This window comes from Ailuropoda melanoleuca, chromosome 16, assembly GCF_002007445.2.
Source record: "Ailuropoda melanoleuca isolate Jingjing chromosome 16, ASM200744v2, whole genome shotgun sequence".
Taxonomy (NCBI): domain Eukaryota; kingdom Metazoa; phylum Chordata; class Mammalia; order Carnivora; family Ursidae; genus Ailuropoda; species Ailuropoda melanoleuca.
The window spans coordinates 20,178,212-20,199,423 of NC_048233.1; the positions used below are offsets into that span (position 1 = coordinate 20,178,212).

Sequence of the window (21,212 nt, forward strand, 5' to 3'; positions counted from 1 at the left end):
TGATCTAGCAGTATCTTGATGTAAGAATGCCTGGGAACCAGATCATGAAGATTACAACAGTAAGATCCCAACTACTATTCATTTTGCTCCCCAGGGAACACTTGGCAATGTCTGGGGAGTGCTAACAGCATCGAACAGGTAGAAGCCAGGGATACTGCTACACATCCTCATGCAGAGGAAAGGCCCTACCAATCCGGGCCAAAAAGTCTATAGTGTCACCGTGGAGAAACCCTGGATTAGAATTATTACAAAGGGGACTGCAAGAGAAAACTGGCAGAGGTGAAGTAATATATATTACCACCCACACATTCTTGCTCATAAATCATTTCTAAACACTGACTTAGTTCCATTCCTAAAAGCAAGAGAAAGTTTCTTACAGCAAGCACAGCTGCTATGGGGATTGCTGCGTTCATGAAGACTGTGGAAAGAAATAAAATACATCAGGTTCATTGAACTGTGAAACATTTTCAGTAACTTTAATTAATCATCTATTATTACTTTAACTTCCCTTAAAGACGAAGAGGACCGACATTTTATCCAGAGTCCACAAACCTTGCCCTGTTGGCATTTCCTTGTTTAAAGTCCTATGAGTTCCCCCTCATTAGTTTGAAATAAAAAAAATATTTTTTCTTTTTTTTTAAACAGGGTTTTTTAAAAAAAAGATTTTATTTATTTATTTATTTGAGAAAGAGAGAGCATGACAGGGGTGAGGGGCAGAGGGAGAAGCAGACTCCCCGCTGAGCAGGGAGCCCAATGTGGGTCTCAATCCCAGCCTGAGCCAAAGACAGATGCTTAACTGACTGAGCCACCCAGGCACCCCAGATAATACTATTTCTTATGGAAAAATTATTTTTTATGAACTGTTACAAACCACAAAATTCAGATGAAATACTCCTTCAATAATATAAATAACTAGAATCCAACCAAATGTGCCTTCTTAAGAATATTTCCAGTCTATATTTCACTTGGTCCACTAAGCTAACTTAAATACATGAAAACTGAGGAGTTATGCAGCATACAAACAAGAATTTGACATCACTTCAAGTTCTCCTTCCAAAAGTGATATTTATTTTCAGTTATAGACCTTTTGCTTAACAAGATAACTCCGGGGATGCCTGGGTGTCTCAGTTGGTTAAGCGTCTGACTGGCTCAGGTCATGATCTCAGGGACCTGGGATCGAGTCCCACATCGGGCTCCCTGCTCGGCTGGGAGCCTGCTTCTCCCTCTGCCTGCCACTCCCTGTGCTTGTGCTCTCCCTCTCTGACAAATAAATAAATAAAATCTTCAAAAAAACAAACCCTCTGCTTGTTTGAGTATCTCTTCAGGAACATATTGCACACATTTGATGAGCGTGATATGTATAACTGAAACAAGGAATATTCATATTTTAGGCTAAAATGCTAACATCTGGAGATCATAGTAAAATTAAAAAGCAAGTTGATGATTTGTAGTTATACTTTTCAAAAACAATAGAATTCTAGGGACTGAGTAAAAGAGTAAGCAGTTCGTAACAGAGTGAAAACTAGAACCTGGTTTTCTTGACATGCAGGAGAGAGTCCATCCAAAAATTCAACATCAGTCCTCACAACCTACTCTCATGAACTACCCTGAACGCTGTACACTGACCCAGATTATGCTTTTGCAGGTCCAGATGTGGCTTGGTTATCAAATCCGAATTCTTGTACAAGACTGAGAATCCAAACTCTGCCTTGAGGATCATAACAGAACAGATTAGGAGCTACGTTTCTGCCTCTATCTTTTGTGGCTATTGTCACCTGTTCTTTAAGTCTATTTTTTTCTTTCCCCCTCATCATTTTTTTTTGAAGATTTATTTATTTATTTACTTGACAGAGAGACACAGAGAGAGCACAAGCAGGGGGTGTGGCAGAGGGAGAAGGAGAAGCAGGCTCCCCACTGAGCAGGGACCCCCCCCCCAACTCTGGACCCGATCCCAGGACGCTGGGATCATGACCCGAGCCTATGGCAGCTGCTTAATCAACTGAGCCACCCAGGCACCCCCCACATCATTATTCATAATTCATTTTATAGTCCACATCTTTGACTAGGTAATCTCCCCTTGAGGAGGAAGAGCAAGAACTGTTTTTGATTGAAAACCATTTATACAGCAATCTGCACCAGGTATATGTAGCAGGCACTCTTCCTATCCCATTACAAAGATGAGAATGAGAAACTTCAGGTCACACAGCTGGGATTCAAACCAATGCAGTCGGGCCTATCAGACTGCTTGCCACCACCTTGCTCTGCACTAACACGTCACAAGCATTGAGGTATGATAAGAGTGCTTCACATACATTCTCATATTTAATGATCACAGCTACCCTACACAATAATGAGGAAGCAGCTTGGGAAGGGTAACATGCAAGATTCCAGAGTAGAAGGTGATAGAGCTTGGATTTAAACCCAGATCTTTCTGGTTTCAAAGCTGTATGTTCTTGGGGAGCCCAGGTGGCTCAGTTGGTTAAGCATCTGTCTTTAGCTCAGGTCATGATCCTAGGGTCCTGGGATCGAGCCCCACATCAGGCATCCTGCTCAGTGGGGACTCTGCTTCTCTCTCCCTTTGACTCTCCCCCGGCTGTGTTCTCTCTCCCTCTCTCTCTTTCAAATAAATAAATAAAAATTTTTTAAAAAGCTGTATGTTCGGGGCACCTGGGTGGCACAGTCGTTAAGTGTCTGCCTCTGTTTCAGGGCGTGATCCCAGCGTTATGGGATCGAGCCCCACATCAGGCTCCTCCGCTATGAGCCTGCTTCTTCCTCTCCCACTCCCCCTGCTTGTGTTCCCTCTCTCACTGGCTGTCTCTATCTCGGTCAAATAAATAAATAAAATCTTTTAAAAAATAAAAATAAAAAAAATAAAACCTAAAAAAAAAAAAGCTGTATGTTCTTTTCACTTCTGCATATAAGACTCTATCAAAGTGAAGAGAAAAAAATATAGCACTGTCTTTTTGCCTTTTACCAATGGATTAAATCCATAAATAGCACACGACAATTTGGCAATGGAAACTAGGAAATTAATAGAATTTCTCTTCTCCCCAGATATTATCCCAACTGGCAAGAAAACTGATTCATAAAAGCAGAGATGAATCTTCAGTTCTATTAGTAAGTGTCTGTTTTAACTTTGCTTTTCAATATTTTCAGATACCACTGATTGAGCACTTTTATGTTTCGGATACTTTTCTAAACACTTTACACACGTTATCCTATTTAATTCCCAAAGATACTCTTAATACTTCCCAGCTTCCTGATGAGAAAACTGAGACTCTCCCAAATACTAACCAGGGCTGTAGAGCTGAAAAGCTGCTGAGGAAAGATACCATTTCAGGTCAGCTTGCCCTCTAAGACTCAGTAGTAACCACTCTGTTATACAGCTGACTTTTTCCTTTCATTATTTTTTATTTCCTTGTGGTACTTTACAAATACTATTTATAAAATATACATATTAATATAGTATAATATTTTATATTTTTAATATTTTAAATGTATTATATATTTAAATATTTTATATATATTTAAAATATATATAAGTNCGCTGAAACCAAGACCTGAGCTGAGATCAAGAGTCAGATGCTTAACAGACTGAGCCACCCAGGTGCCCCTATTTATAAAATATTTTTAACAGTTACTGAACAGTGTCACATTCACCACCTCATTTGAGCCTCACAATATAACTGTAATAATGATTTATTATTATTACACCAATTTTTAGATGAGGAAACTGATGGACGGAGGTTAGTAAGCACTAGACCATTTGCCAGGTGCTTCATATGAGATAATGAGTATGAAGCACTTGACATCATGCCTGGAATAGAATCAATAACCCAATCAACATTTGTATCATTCATTATTTTAATCTTTACGACAGTCCTACATGGTTGACATTTATATCACCTCATGTTACAGATGAAGAAATTGGGGCTTGGAGGATATAAGCAACTTGGTCAAGGCCACACTGCCAAAAAGTGGCAGAGTTGGGATTTATAGCCAGCGCAATGCAACTCCCATGGTGCAAGCTCTTAATCACCAAGAACACTGTATGTAACCATACCATAAATCTTAAAAGTGGCCCAACTGGGAATTTTACACCATTGACTCAAGAATTCTTGCTGCCTGTCATAAACACATGACTCTGTATTTTTTCCTTCATGATTTCTTGTTTTTCTCCCCTATTATGGCCTCCTCTGTCCTCTCTTCTTTTGTATCTGGCTTACAAAAACCAACTCAAATTTCATGTCTGGAGACAGATGAACTGGATTAACAACCCACCTCTGCCATTTAGTAAGTGGATGATTTAAGGGAAGTTCAAGTTACTTAAGCTCCTCCACCTCAATCTTTTAATATCTAAAATGTAATTAATGGTAGAATCTAAATCATTAGGATGTTGGGAGGATTAGACAGGATGATATGTGTAAAACCACTTATGGCAATAATTGGCTGAGTATCTCAATATGTCTTTATTGCCATTATTTCTGGCTGTGTCCATCCTTCTTCTCATGAGTATTTCAGCCCAAGGCAGAGAGAAATATACATTCCTCTGTCAGGTCACCAAATTAGAGTACTATTATATAAACAAGTGGATATCAATCATTCCATCTTCTAGCATTTTGACACCATATTAGCAGTGGTGCAGAGCTGGAAGATAAATATCCTTCCCATTTCGTTTCTAATGCATCAGGCATCAAGGCTAAAATAAATGAGCTATACAAACCAAATATTTTCTCTAAATCTATTTCACACAAGAAGTATTTATAATCTATAAGAACTAAAGTAGTTTAGAATTCGAGAGGAAACAATATATTAACCTCCAGAATTTTAATTTGTTCAAAGTCTTGGGAACAATAGAGATAAGCAAAACGGACACACAAACCAAATCAAATGTTAGTGGGAGTAGTTCGGCTGAGTTTCTAAGAATCGTACTAACATAAGCTTAATTATTCTTGAGAGTACCCAGTGTCACTCTGAGGGGAAAAAACAACAATTTTTTTAACAGTTGCTTTATAAAAATTAGAGTTGAAGATAAAAGTGTCCCATATTTAAAAGTTCTTGAAAATGTATTGGAAAAGAGTTTTATGTGAATGTAACTTGACTTCTTCCACTTGACATTTCTTCTTCTCAATTTTCAAAAATAGCATTTTAACTATAATCTTCAAGAAAATATAATATCATAAGCTTCTAGAGAGACAGGTAAGACAACTGCAGATAATTTTTGAGGACCTTGGGATAAGAAGATCAATAGTAACACAGTCAAATCAATTTAAGTAAACCAATTTTTACTGAAAACCCACTATTCACCCCAATGGTAACTGATGTGATGGTTTCAATTACAGGTACTATGCTCAGCACCATCCCCATTTCACAGGTGAAGAAACCAAGGATTTCAGACGCAAAGTCACACATCTTAAAAGGAAACAAATTTAAGTCTACCTGACTCTAAGCCTATGCTAACCATGCTCTTTAATTTAAATTTAAATAGGCTCATGTGGCTAATGGCTATTGGGCAGCATGTATGTAGAAAATGAATGGGCTTCCTCAGATGAGTAGAATGTCTCAGGGATCATAACCTAAGTGAATAGGCCACGTGTTTTCTGGTGCTCCTTAAAGCAATGGCAACTTACTGGAGAGTGATGTATAAAGTGCAAAGGTTTTGAGACTGGATAGTTCTTTCATTCTTGTTTCTTCTACACTTTTGCAAAAGATGTGCTCCCAGGCATACAACTTTAGAAGTTTGATGCCTTTCAATATTTCATTTGTTTTCTTCAATCTCTCAGTAGAATAATCCTATAAAACAAAAACAAAAAAACAATGCATGCTGCATCCAAGTGATTCAAAGAGGCAGGACTATATATATAACAGACAGGGATGGACCGGATCTTGATTTCTGCCTGGCTTTGCCACTGATTATGGCTTTGAGATCCCCTGGGAACGATGGCAGGGGCGGGGAGTGGGTGTCTCTGTGCTTCCACCTCCAACTCTAAAATGAAGAGTTGAATGAAATGGCCTCAAATATCTTTCCACCTAAAAACTGTTATGCTTCTGTTGCTTCGGGTGAAATAAAAGCAGTTTCTTAAAGTTTCACATGATCTCTTGGAATAATGTTTGCAGATAGTATATATAGACATTTAGGGAAATGATACAGAGACTTTCAGTGGTTACCTCTAACATCTAACTCATTTTATTCTCTCCTCAGCACTATCACTCATACTTAGAAAACAGTGAATGTAAGAGAAGTTGGTTTGCTTCTTATTTGGGAATGTGCAGGTTGTATATGTTCACACTGTGTGTGTTCATATTGTGCCTTCATAATACACTTCTTGAAACCAAGGACATTACCTTTAACTTCAAGAGATTTCTACATACCTCTTCTTAAGCCTTGTTTAAGGCCTAAATTAGATTTACTCATTACTAAGAACTTGGATTAACTGTAAAGAGATTTTTACAAAAGTCACAATTTACTCAACTGCTGCAACTTCCACCACCGCCAGGTATTAGAATGATCAGTAAGGTACATTATGACCTATGAACCATTAAAAGGAGCAGGGCAAGTGGCCAAAAGGTATATAGGAGGAAGGAAAAATAGGAAATAGTTTGGTTTTTATTCATCTTCTGGTCTCTACAGGGTCTTAGATGCCTATCAAATGATTGTTGCATGAGTAAATGAATACAGTATGACTAGCTAAATGAAAGACAGATGCTTGAGGACAGTAATGTCTCCACTTTGTGTCCCTCTTCCTCACCTCTCGGTATTCACATCCTGAAGTAAAGATGGGTATATGGCTCAGACAGAAGTAATGAGTAACCTCAGCGGGAGCAGCAGAAAAACAAGTGATAGAACCACCTGCATGACACGCAACTTGCTTGTCACGGCAGAAACCAACTTGGGAAACAATTCCATCAGTGGCAGACTCCCTACATTTTATGACTGATTTACAGACAGCCTTGCTCATACTTAATCAAACTTTATTTCTAAACATGCTGTCAACAATTTTATTATTTGCAAATATTTCTTTAAAAGAAGCCAATTCTTACGCAAATAAAATGATTTCATGGCACATTGAAGCCAGAAAGGGTCAATAATTGGACTTCTTGCTTGCCAAGTTGACCATGAACATATTCAGCCAGAGAAGCTGCCACTGAAATACCTGAGTGTAACTCCATAGATCATCACATGGTTTGATTCAACTTGAGGGAAATTTAACTTCAGAAGCAACAAACCTGATGCTTAATTTGTTCTTTGGTCCAAGTATTCCATGTCAATAATTACATCCAACGGGCTCAAAATACACTTAGGTACATTCTCTAGACAAATGATCTAGAAGAAGATCCAACACCTCATCACTTCACGGCACTTAAAAACATCAGGAATTGTGACTCCAGTATTTCGAGTCTAAGATCATCAAATCATACATTTCAAGTCCACTTTTAAAAAGTGTTTTTTTTTGCAACACAGAAACTACACATTTGCTGCCTAAGAATTGAGATGAAATATAATAATTTCCAAATTATTCTGAGTGGCATGTATTCATTTCCCATTATTTTAAAAATAAAACAGCTTACTAGATTTTTCCTAATCAAGTTTCCAAAAGATGTGAACTTACCAGAGTGCTTTTCTGAGCCTCTGCCAACTTTGTAGCAATGAAGTACTGAATTGGCGCAAGGAGCACAATGACAGCTGCACCAACCAATGCGCTTGATCCAAGTAAATTATAGAGCAGAATCACTCCCATTATGATCTAGAAAGGAAAACATACGGAAAGAGAAAATGAACAGCGTGTGGGGACCACTGCATGAAAGGAAATATATTTTCGTGAAAATGTAGTATTTCTTCATTATTCATTGACAAATAAATTTACTTGTAAGGCAACTCAACTAAGAACAGTTGGGTTTTACTGTGTTTTGTTTTTTTTTTTAAGATTTTATTTATTTATTTCACAGAGATAGAGACAGCCAGCGAGAGAGGGAACACAAGCAGGGAGAGTGGGAGAGGAAGAAGCAGGCTCATAGCAGAGGAGCCTGATGTGGGGCTCGATCCCATAACGCCGGGATCACGCCCTGAGCCGAAGGCAGACGCTTAACCGCTGTGCCACCCAGGCGCCCCTTACTGTGTTTTATTTGGGAAAAGCTAAGTAGTAGGAATTTGTCTTTAGTCTGATGATCTGTACAATGGGTTGTCAAACCAATTTACTGTGTGAGGTCCCCCGATGTTTCTGACCTTCTAAGACAGTCTTCACATTTTTAAAAGCACATGAAATTTTTCTTGAAAATATTATCACCCTCTGTAACTGACATTCCATATTGTCGTGGAATTCTACCAGCTTTTCCAGGCAGGAAGGAAGGAAAGCAGGAGGCAGCATCATAATGTAAGTGAGCACTGGATGGCTGTCTGCAGGCTAAGGAATCATCTGAGCTCCTCACATCCTCAATAACCCCGGAAGTCACTCGATGACAGGAAGGCCAAGCGTAACTAAAACTGTGAGGAAGCTAACATTGATGATTCTCCATCATACCTCTCTTCCCTTTTTAAATTTATTTCCCCAAACCCAGGGCTGACCCACAGAAGCCAACCCTCTCTGGTTTGTCGCTTTCTTCTTCTTCCTTTAAACACTTAGGATTTGACCCCTCAATCCTCTCTCCCTACTTTTTTTCCTCCAGTAGCTCAGCTTATCATGGCTAAAAATGTCAACTGATGAACTATATCCATGTACTGAAAGCATTTAATCCTTGTGTGTTTGCCAATGATAACAGCTTAACAGTGACCTTTTGGAGACAATTACACATATTTACTGCCTAACCAATTAGGCTTTTTAGGGATTCCAATCAAAATGAAAGTTTCCTTAACGTCACTCATGATGCAGTCATTCAGAGGCAGCCTGGGATTTTTGGTGCATTTTAAATTATATCATGTAGGCAGCCACCTACTTGACTTGTATATAAGTACATATTGATAAAATGAGACCAAGCATATCTTCAATCTTTCTTTGTGTCATGCACTGTGTAGGATATACACTTTTATTTGACTTGGATTTCCATTTAAAACTAAAAAGGCAAACAAATTTTAAAACTACCATATCTTCTTTATTATTGTATGCATTTTAATAAACATGGCACACAGGGACAAAGGTGACAGACTGGATCGAATAAGATCTACAGTTTAAGCTCTATCTACAGGATGCCAAACTCGAGATGACTAAAAATATTCAGCATCACATAGAAGAAAGAGCTGAAAACATTTCTTTTGCTCTTTTTACCCAATTGGGGGGAAATAACTGCATCTTTGCTAAAATGCTATTTTCCATAAAAAATAACTAAATTGCCCTCCAGCTTGTTAGTGTTCCTACCACCTAATAAAGTTTGACATTTTATACATCAGCTATTGAAACTATGGGATGGATTACAGCAATTGTTCTACTTTAGAAATGCTGTAAGACAGTCTGTCAGAATGAAAGGGGTCAAGCCTTGGCTCTGTAACTTGCCTGAATTTGGTCAATAACAGTAACAACTAACAAATATGGATGCCCATGAAATGTCAGGCATTATGCTGAATGTGCTACACATATTAACTTAGTTAGTCTTGACAATTCCAACAATTCTAGAAGGCAGATACTATTATCATTCCCATTTTAAAGTTGAAGAAACGAATGTTTTGAGGATTTAAACACTTGTGCAAACAGGGTAGAGCAGATATTTGAACCTAAGCAGAATTCCAAACCCTACTTTCTTAAGCTATGTCAGAGCATTTCTGAGTCTTAGCTTTCTTCTCTATAAAAAGAATATAATAATATCAGCATATTCAAAAAATTTGCCTGTTACTGAGCTAAATATCTCATACTCCTTTTGTTTTGTTTCCCCTGCAAATGAGAATATTACTTATATTGATCTACCTGAACAGGCATTGCCCATAGATTGGGACACAGGAACAAGAACCACATGAGCTGATTGGTTTCAATGGCAACCAAGTTATTGATCTGTCCCAGGGTCATCTCACCCATGGATAAATTAGACGTAGACAGCCTAAGGATTTTATTGTATATCATGGCCTGTAAGAAAGAAAAACAAAAAAAGTCCTTGAAGCTCTAAACTTAATCAACACTATGTTTATTCACTTTTATTAAAAACATTTTGAATTTTTTCTGGAAAAAAAGAGGAAAAAAAAACCTAGAATGCCATCTTCTTAAGTCAACCACTACCTTCATTTTAGCATAGTTACTTTCAGTCCTCAATTACGTACAAACTTAATTTTCTGGCGATATAATCAAAATGCATATTCAATTTCAAACATAAGCTCTAGAACAAATCGAAACAGAGATAGATAAATGAAAGTTTTCAAAAGAAAGCTTGCTTTCTTGCTTGCTCTCTTTCTTTCTTCTTTCCTCTTTCTTTCTTTCTTTCTTTCTTTCTTTCTTTCTTTCTTTCTTTCTTTCTTTCTTTCTTTCTTTCTTTCTTTCTTTCCTCTTTCTTTCTTGTTGGCTACACCCAGCATGGAGCACAACCCAGGACTTGAACTCACGACCCTGAGATCAAGACCTGTGCTGAGATCAAGAGTCAAATGCTTAAGTGACTGAGCCACCCAGGTGCCCCAAAAGTTTTATTATTATAAAAGCTTTTAAAAATTCAGTGGGTTTACTAATTAGCTCTGTTTCTTTTATTAAGCGGCTCCTAGAAGTGTTGACGTTGTGGTATCAAAGTAAAAACAAAAGACAAAATTGACTCCGCTACCTTTCTATCATCGGATGGTATATGGCATTTTCAAAAAACAAAGATCATTCAAAGCTTGTACATACCAGCAGAGCTCCACGGAGGTTAATGCCAGTCTCTATGGTTACATAGTAGGAAGCCTGCAAAAATGTCCTTTGCAGAATAAGGGCCAAGAAAAGAAGAACTGCTAGTACATAGGCATTTTCAAGAAATTCCTTTGATGAAAGGGTTTCTGAAATCTTGTCCCAAAAGAAAAAGAAATAAATTACAACTGGTCTTTTCATATGCCAGGTGTACAGTTCACACCTATTAAATGATACATGGTTTTTAAATATAAAAACTCAATGTCTTTATAACAGCAGTGGGATGAGCCACAGCAAGGCAATTTTGGCTTTTCTTCATCATGTCCACAGATACAAATTCAAACTATTTCAATGCATAAAATCCCAAATTGATCATTAAGATTGCTGGAAATGTCTGACTGTAGAAAAAAGGTACATTTTAATTTTTAAAAATTTAAGTATATTTTCTGTAAAGACATATTATTCTGTCTTAAGAAGTAGTAACTGAAGATTGAAGTTAATTTAGACTGTAATTTTAAGTAGAAACCACAAAACTGATAGTTGGTCAGCAAGACCACTGAAACAAAATACAATTTCCATAGCTTTACTAACTTAAAATAATTCTACATAGTTGACTTAATCTAATTTTCAGATATCTTAATTTATATTAACAACAAAATAAATTACCAACTATAAAATATGTAATGTGGCTATTGATTTCACTGACTATTCCAGTGACAAAACACAACTGACTGACTGACTGACTCTTCCAGTGACAAAACACAACTTATGAAATTGAGTAGGAATATGACTGAAACCATCATAAGGACATACAAAACTGGTTGCTTTTTGTTTGTAACAATAGTATTTGGTAACTTGTTGGTTAGAAGTGAGGGAAAGGTAACACTCAAATAAGTACATCATGTCAATATCAGCAATCTTCAATTTTTATGGTTTAGATCCATTAATTTCTATTTCTGGTCCCCTCCTCTTCTTCCATGGGGATACAAAGAAATGTGTAAGTTCTGTTCCTTCTCAGAAAAATGTGTAAGGGAGAAGGATGATAGAAAAATTCTAGGTGGAATGTATGGAATGTAATCAGGCTAGTAGGGACAAAACATCACAAAAGTGCAACCAATGGTGAAAATATCTGGTTCTCTTCGANCCTGGTTCTCTTCAATAATAATTGAACACCAATATGTGCAAGCGACTGGGCTACACACTGTGAACACAAATATGAACAGTTCACAGTCCTTCTGTTTAAAGAGCTTACCACCTAGAAAGGTAAGCATATCCATAAATAACATGTTTTATTATAAAGAGCACTTACAGCAAGTGCCAGGGTGAAATAAACAACGTGTTGGACAGAATGAAGAAGAGTCAAATTCTAACCAGAACAAGCAGAAAACCTCACTGAGGAGGTGGCATTTGATGTAGGCTTTGAGAATGCATGAAATTTTAATAGGTGAAGAAAAAGGACAGTAAGTCAGATTGAAGGCATAGAAAAGGAAAATTGACGCATCTAGTCTAGAGTTTCTATCTGTGAACATAGGGAAATCAGCTCTCATCTTAAAAACTGGGAAGTTCATGATAAGACTTTTTTAAGAATAGAGAATAAGAGACTATGTATTTATAACAGCAAATATATAGTATCTTATACTGTACAGCCCCCCAAATAGTAGCATAATATCTAACAAAAATATCATAATGTGACTTGCCCTGATCATTGTGAAATAGGGTGATGGCTTTTATCACATAAGAAAAGATAAATGTATATAGTGCAAATCACATTGCTAACGTGATTGGTCACAGGCCTCCAAAAAAAGTGACTCGGCCACCCCTCATGTACTCATGCATGAAAATTCTTGGAAGGGTTACTGAAAAGGTCATAGAAAATAATCAATGTGAAATTTCTGAACATGGTTTCTGTCACATAGTAGATATTCATGAAATATTTATAGGCTCTGAATCTGAGAAATAATTTTGTTGAATAGATCAATTCAATGAATACATAAACACATGACTTTCTCTACAAGGAAAATTATCGTTTTCTTTGCTTTAAATGCATTCAATTCTCTGTAAATAAGCCTGTTTGAACTGTTCAAAGAACTGCATTAATAAAAAGGAACAATTACAATGAAATCTGCCAATAGTATGTTTCCTTTCAAAAGCACCACAAACTTACTCCTGTTGTGTTATTTGTCCCATTCTGGGTTTCATTCACACGCTGAACTATTCCAGAAATACAGAGAGGTCCAGCAAAACCCAATAAGTCTGCAAGATAACGGAATGTGCTACTAAGTAGAAGGTCGTCCAAAAGCTCTATACATTGCTAGCCATATAGATGGAGTCCGGTTTGGATGATCTGCTACTTTTTTCTGAAAGAAAAAAAAAAAACCAGACGAACCAAAATAAAACTACCAGCACAGCAATTAATCTCAGCAACTGTGGCAATTCCTTTTGGTATTTCTGATGATATTTTAAGTTTATAAGTAAGTGTTAATGAGTCCCTTTAGTATAGTATGCATAATCCGTATCCTCACATTCTATGCAAATGGTAGCTACTGCACGCCTTTTAATGGGATAGAATGAGGAGTATGGCCTATTTAGGCCATATTTTCAAAGACTTTGCATTATTTTTAGCTGTCAAAGGATAACCCCAAATTCTTAAGGACAAATTAATTTTAATTCTTTTTGGTTTGGAACATACGTATCTGTCATGAAAATTACCAAATACTATTGTATGGAAAAGAAGATAGTAAAGTACAAAAATCAAGCTTATCGAAAGACTAGTCAAGATTTCTGGAGTTACTATATCACAAGGTATTTATCACAAGCTCAAGATATTTCACTACAAGCTAAACAAAACAGATCATCCCAACTTCAAATTGTTTCTCTCCCAGGTATTTCCTATCTCCATGAATAGTAGTCAGCACCATTTAAAGTTGTGTTAAACTTGTGTTTCCTAATTATTTGACAAAGAAATGCAAATTTGACGATGGCATATACTTTTAAGCCAATGCATGGTTTCACACATCTGTAGTGGTTTGTTGAAAGGATTTTAAGACCTGAAAAATCATCATAATTAATTCTTAGAGAGGAGGTGGATAACATTTTTTCATTGTGGGAAGCCAACTCAATGGAATAGAATTCAACTGTGTTTCATATTCGATTCCCTGTTAGATGAATAATTTGATTATTTTTAAAAGTTTATTAATGCAAATGTTAACGCACTAAGTTCAAGCTGATCTGTTTTATAAAGAGTACTCAGAACACTTAAACTATGTTTAGGCTATATTGTTAATCTTTAGTTTAGCAAAGAAGTTTTAAAAATATTACGCAATACTTTTCCCAGAGGTGAAACCAAAAAGATGACTCAGGTTCATTTGTAGTAACCATTTCCTGCTATATTAATTTCATAAGACACATTTTTGACACAAAACAGAGGTCATTTTCATCATTTACCATAAATGCTTTGTTGTCTTGATTTAGAACAGACAAAAACTCTAACTGATTCACCATACCCTACCCCTTTCCAATGTTGTTGTGAATACCAATAATTTCAATTGCAACAATATTTGTAGATGACTGCCATATAAATTACATCTAACACTGTGGAGAGCACACATGACTATACAGAATAATAACAAGACAAATTCAAAATATCCAAAGACTCATGTTTAAGGTTTTTAAAGCAATTGCTCAAAGAAAGTACCAGAAGAAACCAATTTTGACAGACATAGAGGATGATACATGGAATAGGTAGATAACTTTATTTAATTCAGTTCTCACGTTTGGAATACAGGCTCCAAATTTTAGTAAATAATTATTTTAGGGATTCTAGTTTCTTAAATGTGGTTATTAATGATATGATTTATTTTACCTTTATATAACAAAATTATTGACAAGATATTAAAAAAAACTTAACAATTCCATGAGTTATTAACATGATATGGTAACAAGAATTAGATATACATGATCACTGAGCTTAATTTTTACTTTCCACTTGGTTCCAGGAAAAAAAATAATGTTCCCTCTATCCCTCCTCATGTATGAACTGGACAATTAACATAATATAATTATTTCATTGGCTCTTCTGGTATCTTCTCAGTGGCCCAATTCACATGACTCAAAATTATTTGGAAAGACATATGAAGAAAATCTGATCTTCCTTAACCAAGATGCTTAAGCTTAGTGCCTTTTACTTAACAGACCCATTTTCTACAATTATGGACATGAAAAACAGATACTAAATTACCTTTTGTTCTTCATATGCATCTTTCAGGCAGACATAATTTGTTACCGCCCTCATAGCTATTGGTAATTTTCCAATTGCTTTCAGATCAATAGGCTTTTTATGAGCAGATATGATAAGCGTGTTCATCCACCAGTATGTTGCTTTTGACAATAAATTTACAAATGGTTGAAGAAATCTCACACCCAGATCCTGGAGGTCTTCAGGAGGCTTTACTTTCTGAGGATTCATGAAGAATACATATCTCTGTGGCAAGAAAAATTCCACGGAATAATAATAACCCAATTATTTTTCCACATATTAAAATGAAATTTTAACCTTTTCTACATTTTCATTTCAGGAAAACAAAATGTATATTTTAATACCTCTTACATTCCTTTGGAGATATTTTTAAAATATTTCCCTTCTGTTGTGACTAAATTAATTAGTTAAATGCTAGAATTTTGTTTAATCCACTTAGGGACAATTCTTAAAAAACCAGATTATCCCTTTAAAATATAGTTATTACTAAGAACCAGTCTTTCATGATATCCTGTGATAGGCTCAACTAAATAAAGATTTTTACATTATTTAGATTTTTTAAATGTGTTGACACCACTATTGAGTCATTCTCTGATAATTTGTGGTTTGGCTGATGTTCACTAACTGTTCTCTGCTATTCCTTACAGATTGTGACTTGCCATTCAGAGCAAACTCAAAGTGCTCTGGTAGAAAATGAATATTGAAAAATCATTCAGAAGTATGTCACACAACATAATAGCGTTATGTGATGCAAAACACAATAAGTTTGTAATCACAGACCAGGCATGAGTCTTGACTGTATGACTTTGGATGTAGCTAGTTATCTCTGTAGAAGTTTCTTCATCAGTGAAATGAGCAAGCATATTATCTTCTTTTCAGTTTGAAATTTCTAATACAGTAGTTTGCTTAATATAGGTGTGCTTGGGGCAAATCATGGATGATGGAATTTCCTGATGAAAACACTTTCATCTATAATATGAACAGAGCATAATGTTTGGCACATAACAATCCTACTCAATCAATATTTACAAATGAATAAATAGATTCAAGGGTCATACCGAGATTTCTGGAACACAAATGGCCTGAAACTTAGTGATTAGTTCAACTTTTATACACATGGAGGATATACATTTGCTCATCCTCTTGAATACTAATGATTTCTGGCTAACTATAATCTTTAATATTGGGGTCTTAAATTCCAGTAATTAAACAAAAATGATTAGATACCTACTCTGACCCGAATTACATTGATCTCCACAGCCATGAGCAGTCCGTTCAAGATGACCATCATGCCAGTGATGCAGAAACGCAGGTCTGATACTCCCCAACCAGACTGCCAGTATTTGACCAATTTTATGGTCTTTGTAATAAAGGCCATTACCCAATACAGAAATAGGGCTGGAAAAATAAAAAGGAAAAGGAAAAAGATGCAATCTTTCCCTGATATTTTTTTTGACTTCACTGAAATTTCAATATAAATATAATGCTTTTCAATAACAAAGATAATTTTTAATACTTTATTTCCACATAATTTTATTTTTTAAGAAAACAACATATATGCCCCAGCACACTTTTAGAGTTTTGAACTGAAGGTGCAGTAATGACTTAAAAATGCTGGTGCTATATTGCATGGTGCACTGGGTGTTATACGCAAATAATGAATCATGGAACATTACATCAAAAACTAAGGATATACTGTATGGTGACTAACATAACATAATAAAAAATTATTATTAAAAAAATAAATAAATAAAATAAAATGCTGGTGCTTCCACTCTGTAATAGATGGGCAGATGTAAAAAGACATGTAAATAGGAATAACGTACACTCCAGAACTTATGTGTAATTCTGTTGACTTTAAAGTCGATTCTACCTCCTGATGTTGCTTTCTTTTTTTTTTTTTTTAAGAAGCCCCGATTATATTATATGCATCACCTATCCCATAGGTAGTAAGTGTATTGCAGCTTCCAGGGGTATATCTAATGGTATTACCCTGGAATTACTATGGAACGCACGTTGGCTATATAATGGGGTTTCTGCTTTACAAATGATCAACATTCAAGTAATAAGTAACTCTTCTCACCCAAATGGCTTAAAACACCCATTCCTCCACAAAGTGAGGAGAAGAACAATGATCCTACAGAACAAAGCCAGACTTTACACAATGGGATGAGAAAGGTAGGGATCTATACCATCTCCTAACCACAGCCAGCCTTTCACAACAAAAATGAGCTGGACACAGACACTTTACTAGAAATCAAAGGTCCAGTATACTTCAAACTTTGAATAAAGATCAGTACAAATGAATATGAGATGAGAAAGAAGTAATCTGAAACATATATGAGACAATCCATTGTACAATACTTATCAGAGTTATTAAAGTTTAAAGATGGTCACAGCTTCCTTAATGAAAAAGAACCGAAACTTTGGCATATAAGTTCATCATCTATTTTATTCTAGCATAAAATAGAAAATGTCAGAATAGATTTAGAAAAAAAAAAAAGACCAAATTACATGCAACTACATGCTACCTAAAGAGATTCATCTTGGGGCACCTGGGTGGCTTGGTTTGTTCAGCGTCCGACTCTTGATTTTGGCTTAGATTATGATCTTGGTGTCTTGGGATTGAGGCCCACATTGGGCTCCGTGCTCAGCACAGAGTCTGCTTAGGATTTTCTCTCTCCTTTTCCCTTTGCCCCTCCCTCTGCTCACCTGCTCGCTCTCTCTCTCTTTTCCTCAAATAAATAAAATCTTTAAAAAAAAAAAAGAGGGAGATTCATCTTACGTATAAAGAAACAGATTGAAAGTAAGTAGATGGAAAAAAATATACAATGAAAGGAGTAAACACAAGAAATCTGGAGTGGCTATATTAGTATCAGCTAAAGTAAACTTTAAAACAAAGAATATTATCATCAGGGGCGCCTGGGTGGCACAGCGGTTAAGCGTCTGCCTTCGGCTCAGGGCGTGATTCCCGGCATTGTAGGATCGAGCCCCACATCAGGCTCCTCCGCTATGAGCCTGCTTCTTCCTCTCCCACTCCCCTTGCTTGTGTTCCCTCTCTCGCTGGCTGTCTCTATCTCTGTCAAATAAATAAATAAAATCTTTAAAAAAAAAAAAAAAGAATATTATCATCAAAAATACTAATCCGAAGGGATACATTCCCTCTCTCGCTGGCTGTCTCTATCTCTGTCAAATAAATAAATAAAATCTTTAAAAAAAAAAAGAATATTATCATCAAAAATACTAATCCGAAGGGATACACGGACCCCGATATTTACAGCAGCATTATCTACAATAACCAAATTATGGAAACAGCCCAAGTGTCCATCGATTGATGAATGGATAAAGATGTGAGATACAGACACACACACACACACACACACACACACACACACTGGAATATTACTCAGCCACAAAAAAGATTGAACTCTTGCTATTTGCAATGACATGGATGGAGCTAGAGTATTATGCTATGCGACACAGGTCAGTCAGAGAAAGACAAATACCATATAACTTCACTCATATGTGGAATTTAAGAAATGAAGCAAATGAGCAAATGGAAGAGGAAGAGAGAGAGGCAAACCAAGAAACAGACTCTTAACTATAGAGAACAAACTGATGGTTACCAGAGTGAAGGTGGGTGGGGGGATGAAGGAGTGCACTTGTGATGAACACTGGGTGATGTCTGTACATGTTGAATCACTAAATTGTACACCTGAAACTAATTCTACACTGTATGTTAACTAACAGGAATTTAAATAAAAACTTGAAAAAAATAGAGTATTATCAGAAGCTTTGAAAACTTTTAATAATGACAAAGGGTCAGTTTTTTAGAGACACAACAATAAAAAAAAACACATTTGCCTAATAAAGATTTAGAAGATCGGAACGCTATCAACCACTTTGAGCTATTGATATTTATAAGGCTATATAATATTTAATATTATTAAAATATACCTGAACACCCACACACCTTCAGAATATACATTCTTGTTAGTGCACATGGTACTGGCATAGGCTATATACTCAGAAAACCAGAAAAAATAAAGAAATCATATGAAGTATGCTCTCTGTTCACAATAAAAATAAATTAAAAATCAAGAAGAATATTATATCAAAAGCTAATGATGTACTATACATTGCCTAATTGAATTTAAATAAAAAAATAAATAAAAATGAATAAGTGAATAATAAATGAAGATTAAAATTTTAAATAAACTAATTAAATAAAAAACAAACAAGAACAATAAGTGTATTGATTTTCTATTACTGCTAAGCCAATTATGACAGGTTTAGCAGCTTATATCAACACACATTTATTATCTCACAGTTTCCATGGGTCAAGAGTCTGGGCATGGATTAACTGGATTCTTTGTTTCAGGGTCTCATCAGACTGCAAGCCAGGCATTGACCAGGGCTGCAGTCTCAACAGAAACTCAACTGATTTGGTGTCCTCATCTTTGCCGCACTATTGACTAGAAACAAATCACACGTCCCACTCACATTCAAGGGTGTGAACACCAGGCACAGAGACTGTGAAGGTAAACGTCGAGACTTTCCACACAATTAGATATCTAGAAGTCTCCAAACATTTGGAAGTTAAACAACATAGTTTTAATTAACTGCATGTTAAAAAAGAAATCACTAGAGAAATTAGAAAATATTTGAACTAAATTATAATAAAAATAGTACATATTAAAATTTTAAGGATTGCAACTAAATCAATACTCAACAAGGAAAATTTATGGCTTTAAATATTTATTTTAGAAAAAAAGACAGATCCAAAATCAATGATCTAAGTTTCTATCTTAAAAGCTAAGGAAAGAAAAACAGTGAACAAAATAAATAAATGGATGAAAATGATAGAGATAAGAGTGGAAAGCAATGAAATAGAAAATGAATAATTGAGAAAATTAACAAACCTAACAAAGCCAACAAAGTTGATTTTTGTAAAAAAGATCAAGAAGATTGCTAAGTCTCCAGCTAGACTGATCAAGAAAAGAAGGAAATAATAAATCACCAGTATTAGGAATGAAAGAATTATCCCTACATATCCTGCATACTTAAGAAAGATAATTGGGGAATACCTTGAACAACTTTATGACAATAAATTAAAAAACTTAGACGAAAGGGAAGATTTCTTGAAACCTGTAACTAACGAAAACTGCATAACAAGAAATACTCTGAATAGTCTATGTCTAATAGACAAATAAGTTTAAATTTAAAAAATTTTCTCCTACTGAGATTTTGGGAGGGAGAATAAACAAACTGACTCTAACTATATATGACAATACAAAAGAACTAGAATATCCAAGGCAATCTTGGGAGAAAAGCAAAGAAAACAAGTTGTATGGGTACACTACATGATTTCAAGACCTCCAAAGCAATAGTAATCAGATGAAGACAGAATGGTAATCTCATAAAACTCACAAACAGATCAAAGGAACAAACTATAGAGCCGAGAAATAGATCATACTAAAATGGTAATTTGATTCAAATATTTTACAAAGGTCCCAACACAATCTAATGAGAAACTGAAAGTCTATTCCACAAATGGTGCTGGAACACATGGATATCCATTTGGAAAAAAACAGCCTTGGTACCAGCCTTACATCATAGACACAATTAATTTTAAATGGATCACAGTCCTAAAAATAAAAACTAAAACTATAAAGCTTCTTAAAAAAAAAAACAACTCAGGAGACTATGAGGGAAACATATTTTGCGAAGAGGCAAAAAATTTTAAGACACAGAAAGCAATAATTATGCATGAAAAAATGATAAATTATGGTACATCAAAAATGAAATCTTCTGCTCGCCAAAAGACCATGTTCAGTAAATGAATATGCATGCTACAGACTGGAAGGAAAATATTCTCAAAACATACATCCAACGCCATACTAATATCTAGTATATATAAAGTACTCCCACAACTCAGTAATAAAAATGCAACCCAATAAAAAACAGGCAAAAGATATGATATAGCTGCTTTACAAATATAATAAATGGTTAATAAACTTATCAAAAAGTGCTCAACATCATTAGCCATCAGGGAAATGCAATCTCAAACCACAATGAATTATCAGTACACACCCACCAGCATGGCTAAATTAGAAAGATCAAATCATTAAATGTTGGTGAGAATGTGGATAAACTGGGACTCCTAC

General features: G+C 35.6%; 1 protein-coding gene across 1 annotated transcript in view; it reads right to left on the reverse strand.

The window, feature by feature from the left end:
• The window catches only part of ABCC9 (ATP binding cassette subfamily C member 9), a 134,565-nt gene that overhangs the window by 97,425 nt on the left and 15,928 nt on the right, over positions 1-21,212 (reverse strand). The window contains 9 exon segments of the mRNA XM_034645224.1: positions 378-418; positions 5,631-5,793; positions 7,611-7,745; positions 9,894-10,049; positions 10,794-10,946; positions 12,955-13,075; positions 13,077-13,147; positions 15,028-15,270; positions 16,277-16,443. Coding sequence (XP_034501115.1) covers positions 378-418; positions 5,631-5,793; positions 7,611-7,745; positions 9,894-10,049; positions 10,794-10,946; positions 12,955-13,075; positions 13,077-13,147; positions 15,028-15,270; positions 16,277-16,443 — 1,250 coding nt within the window.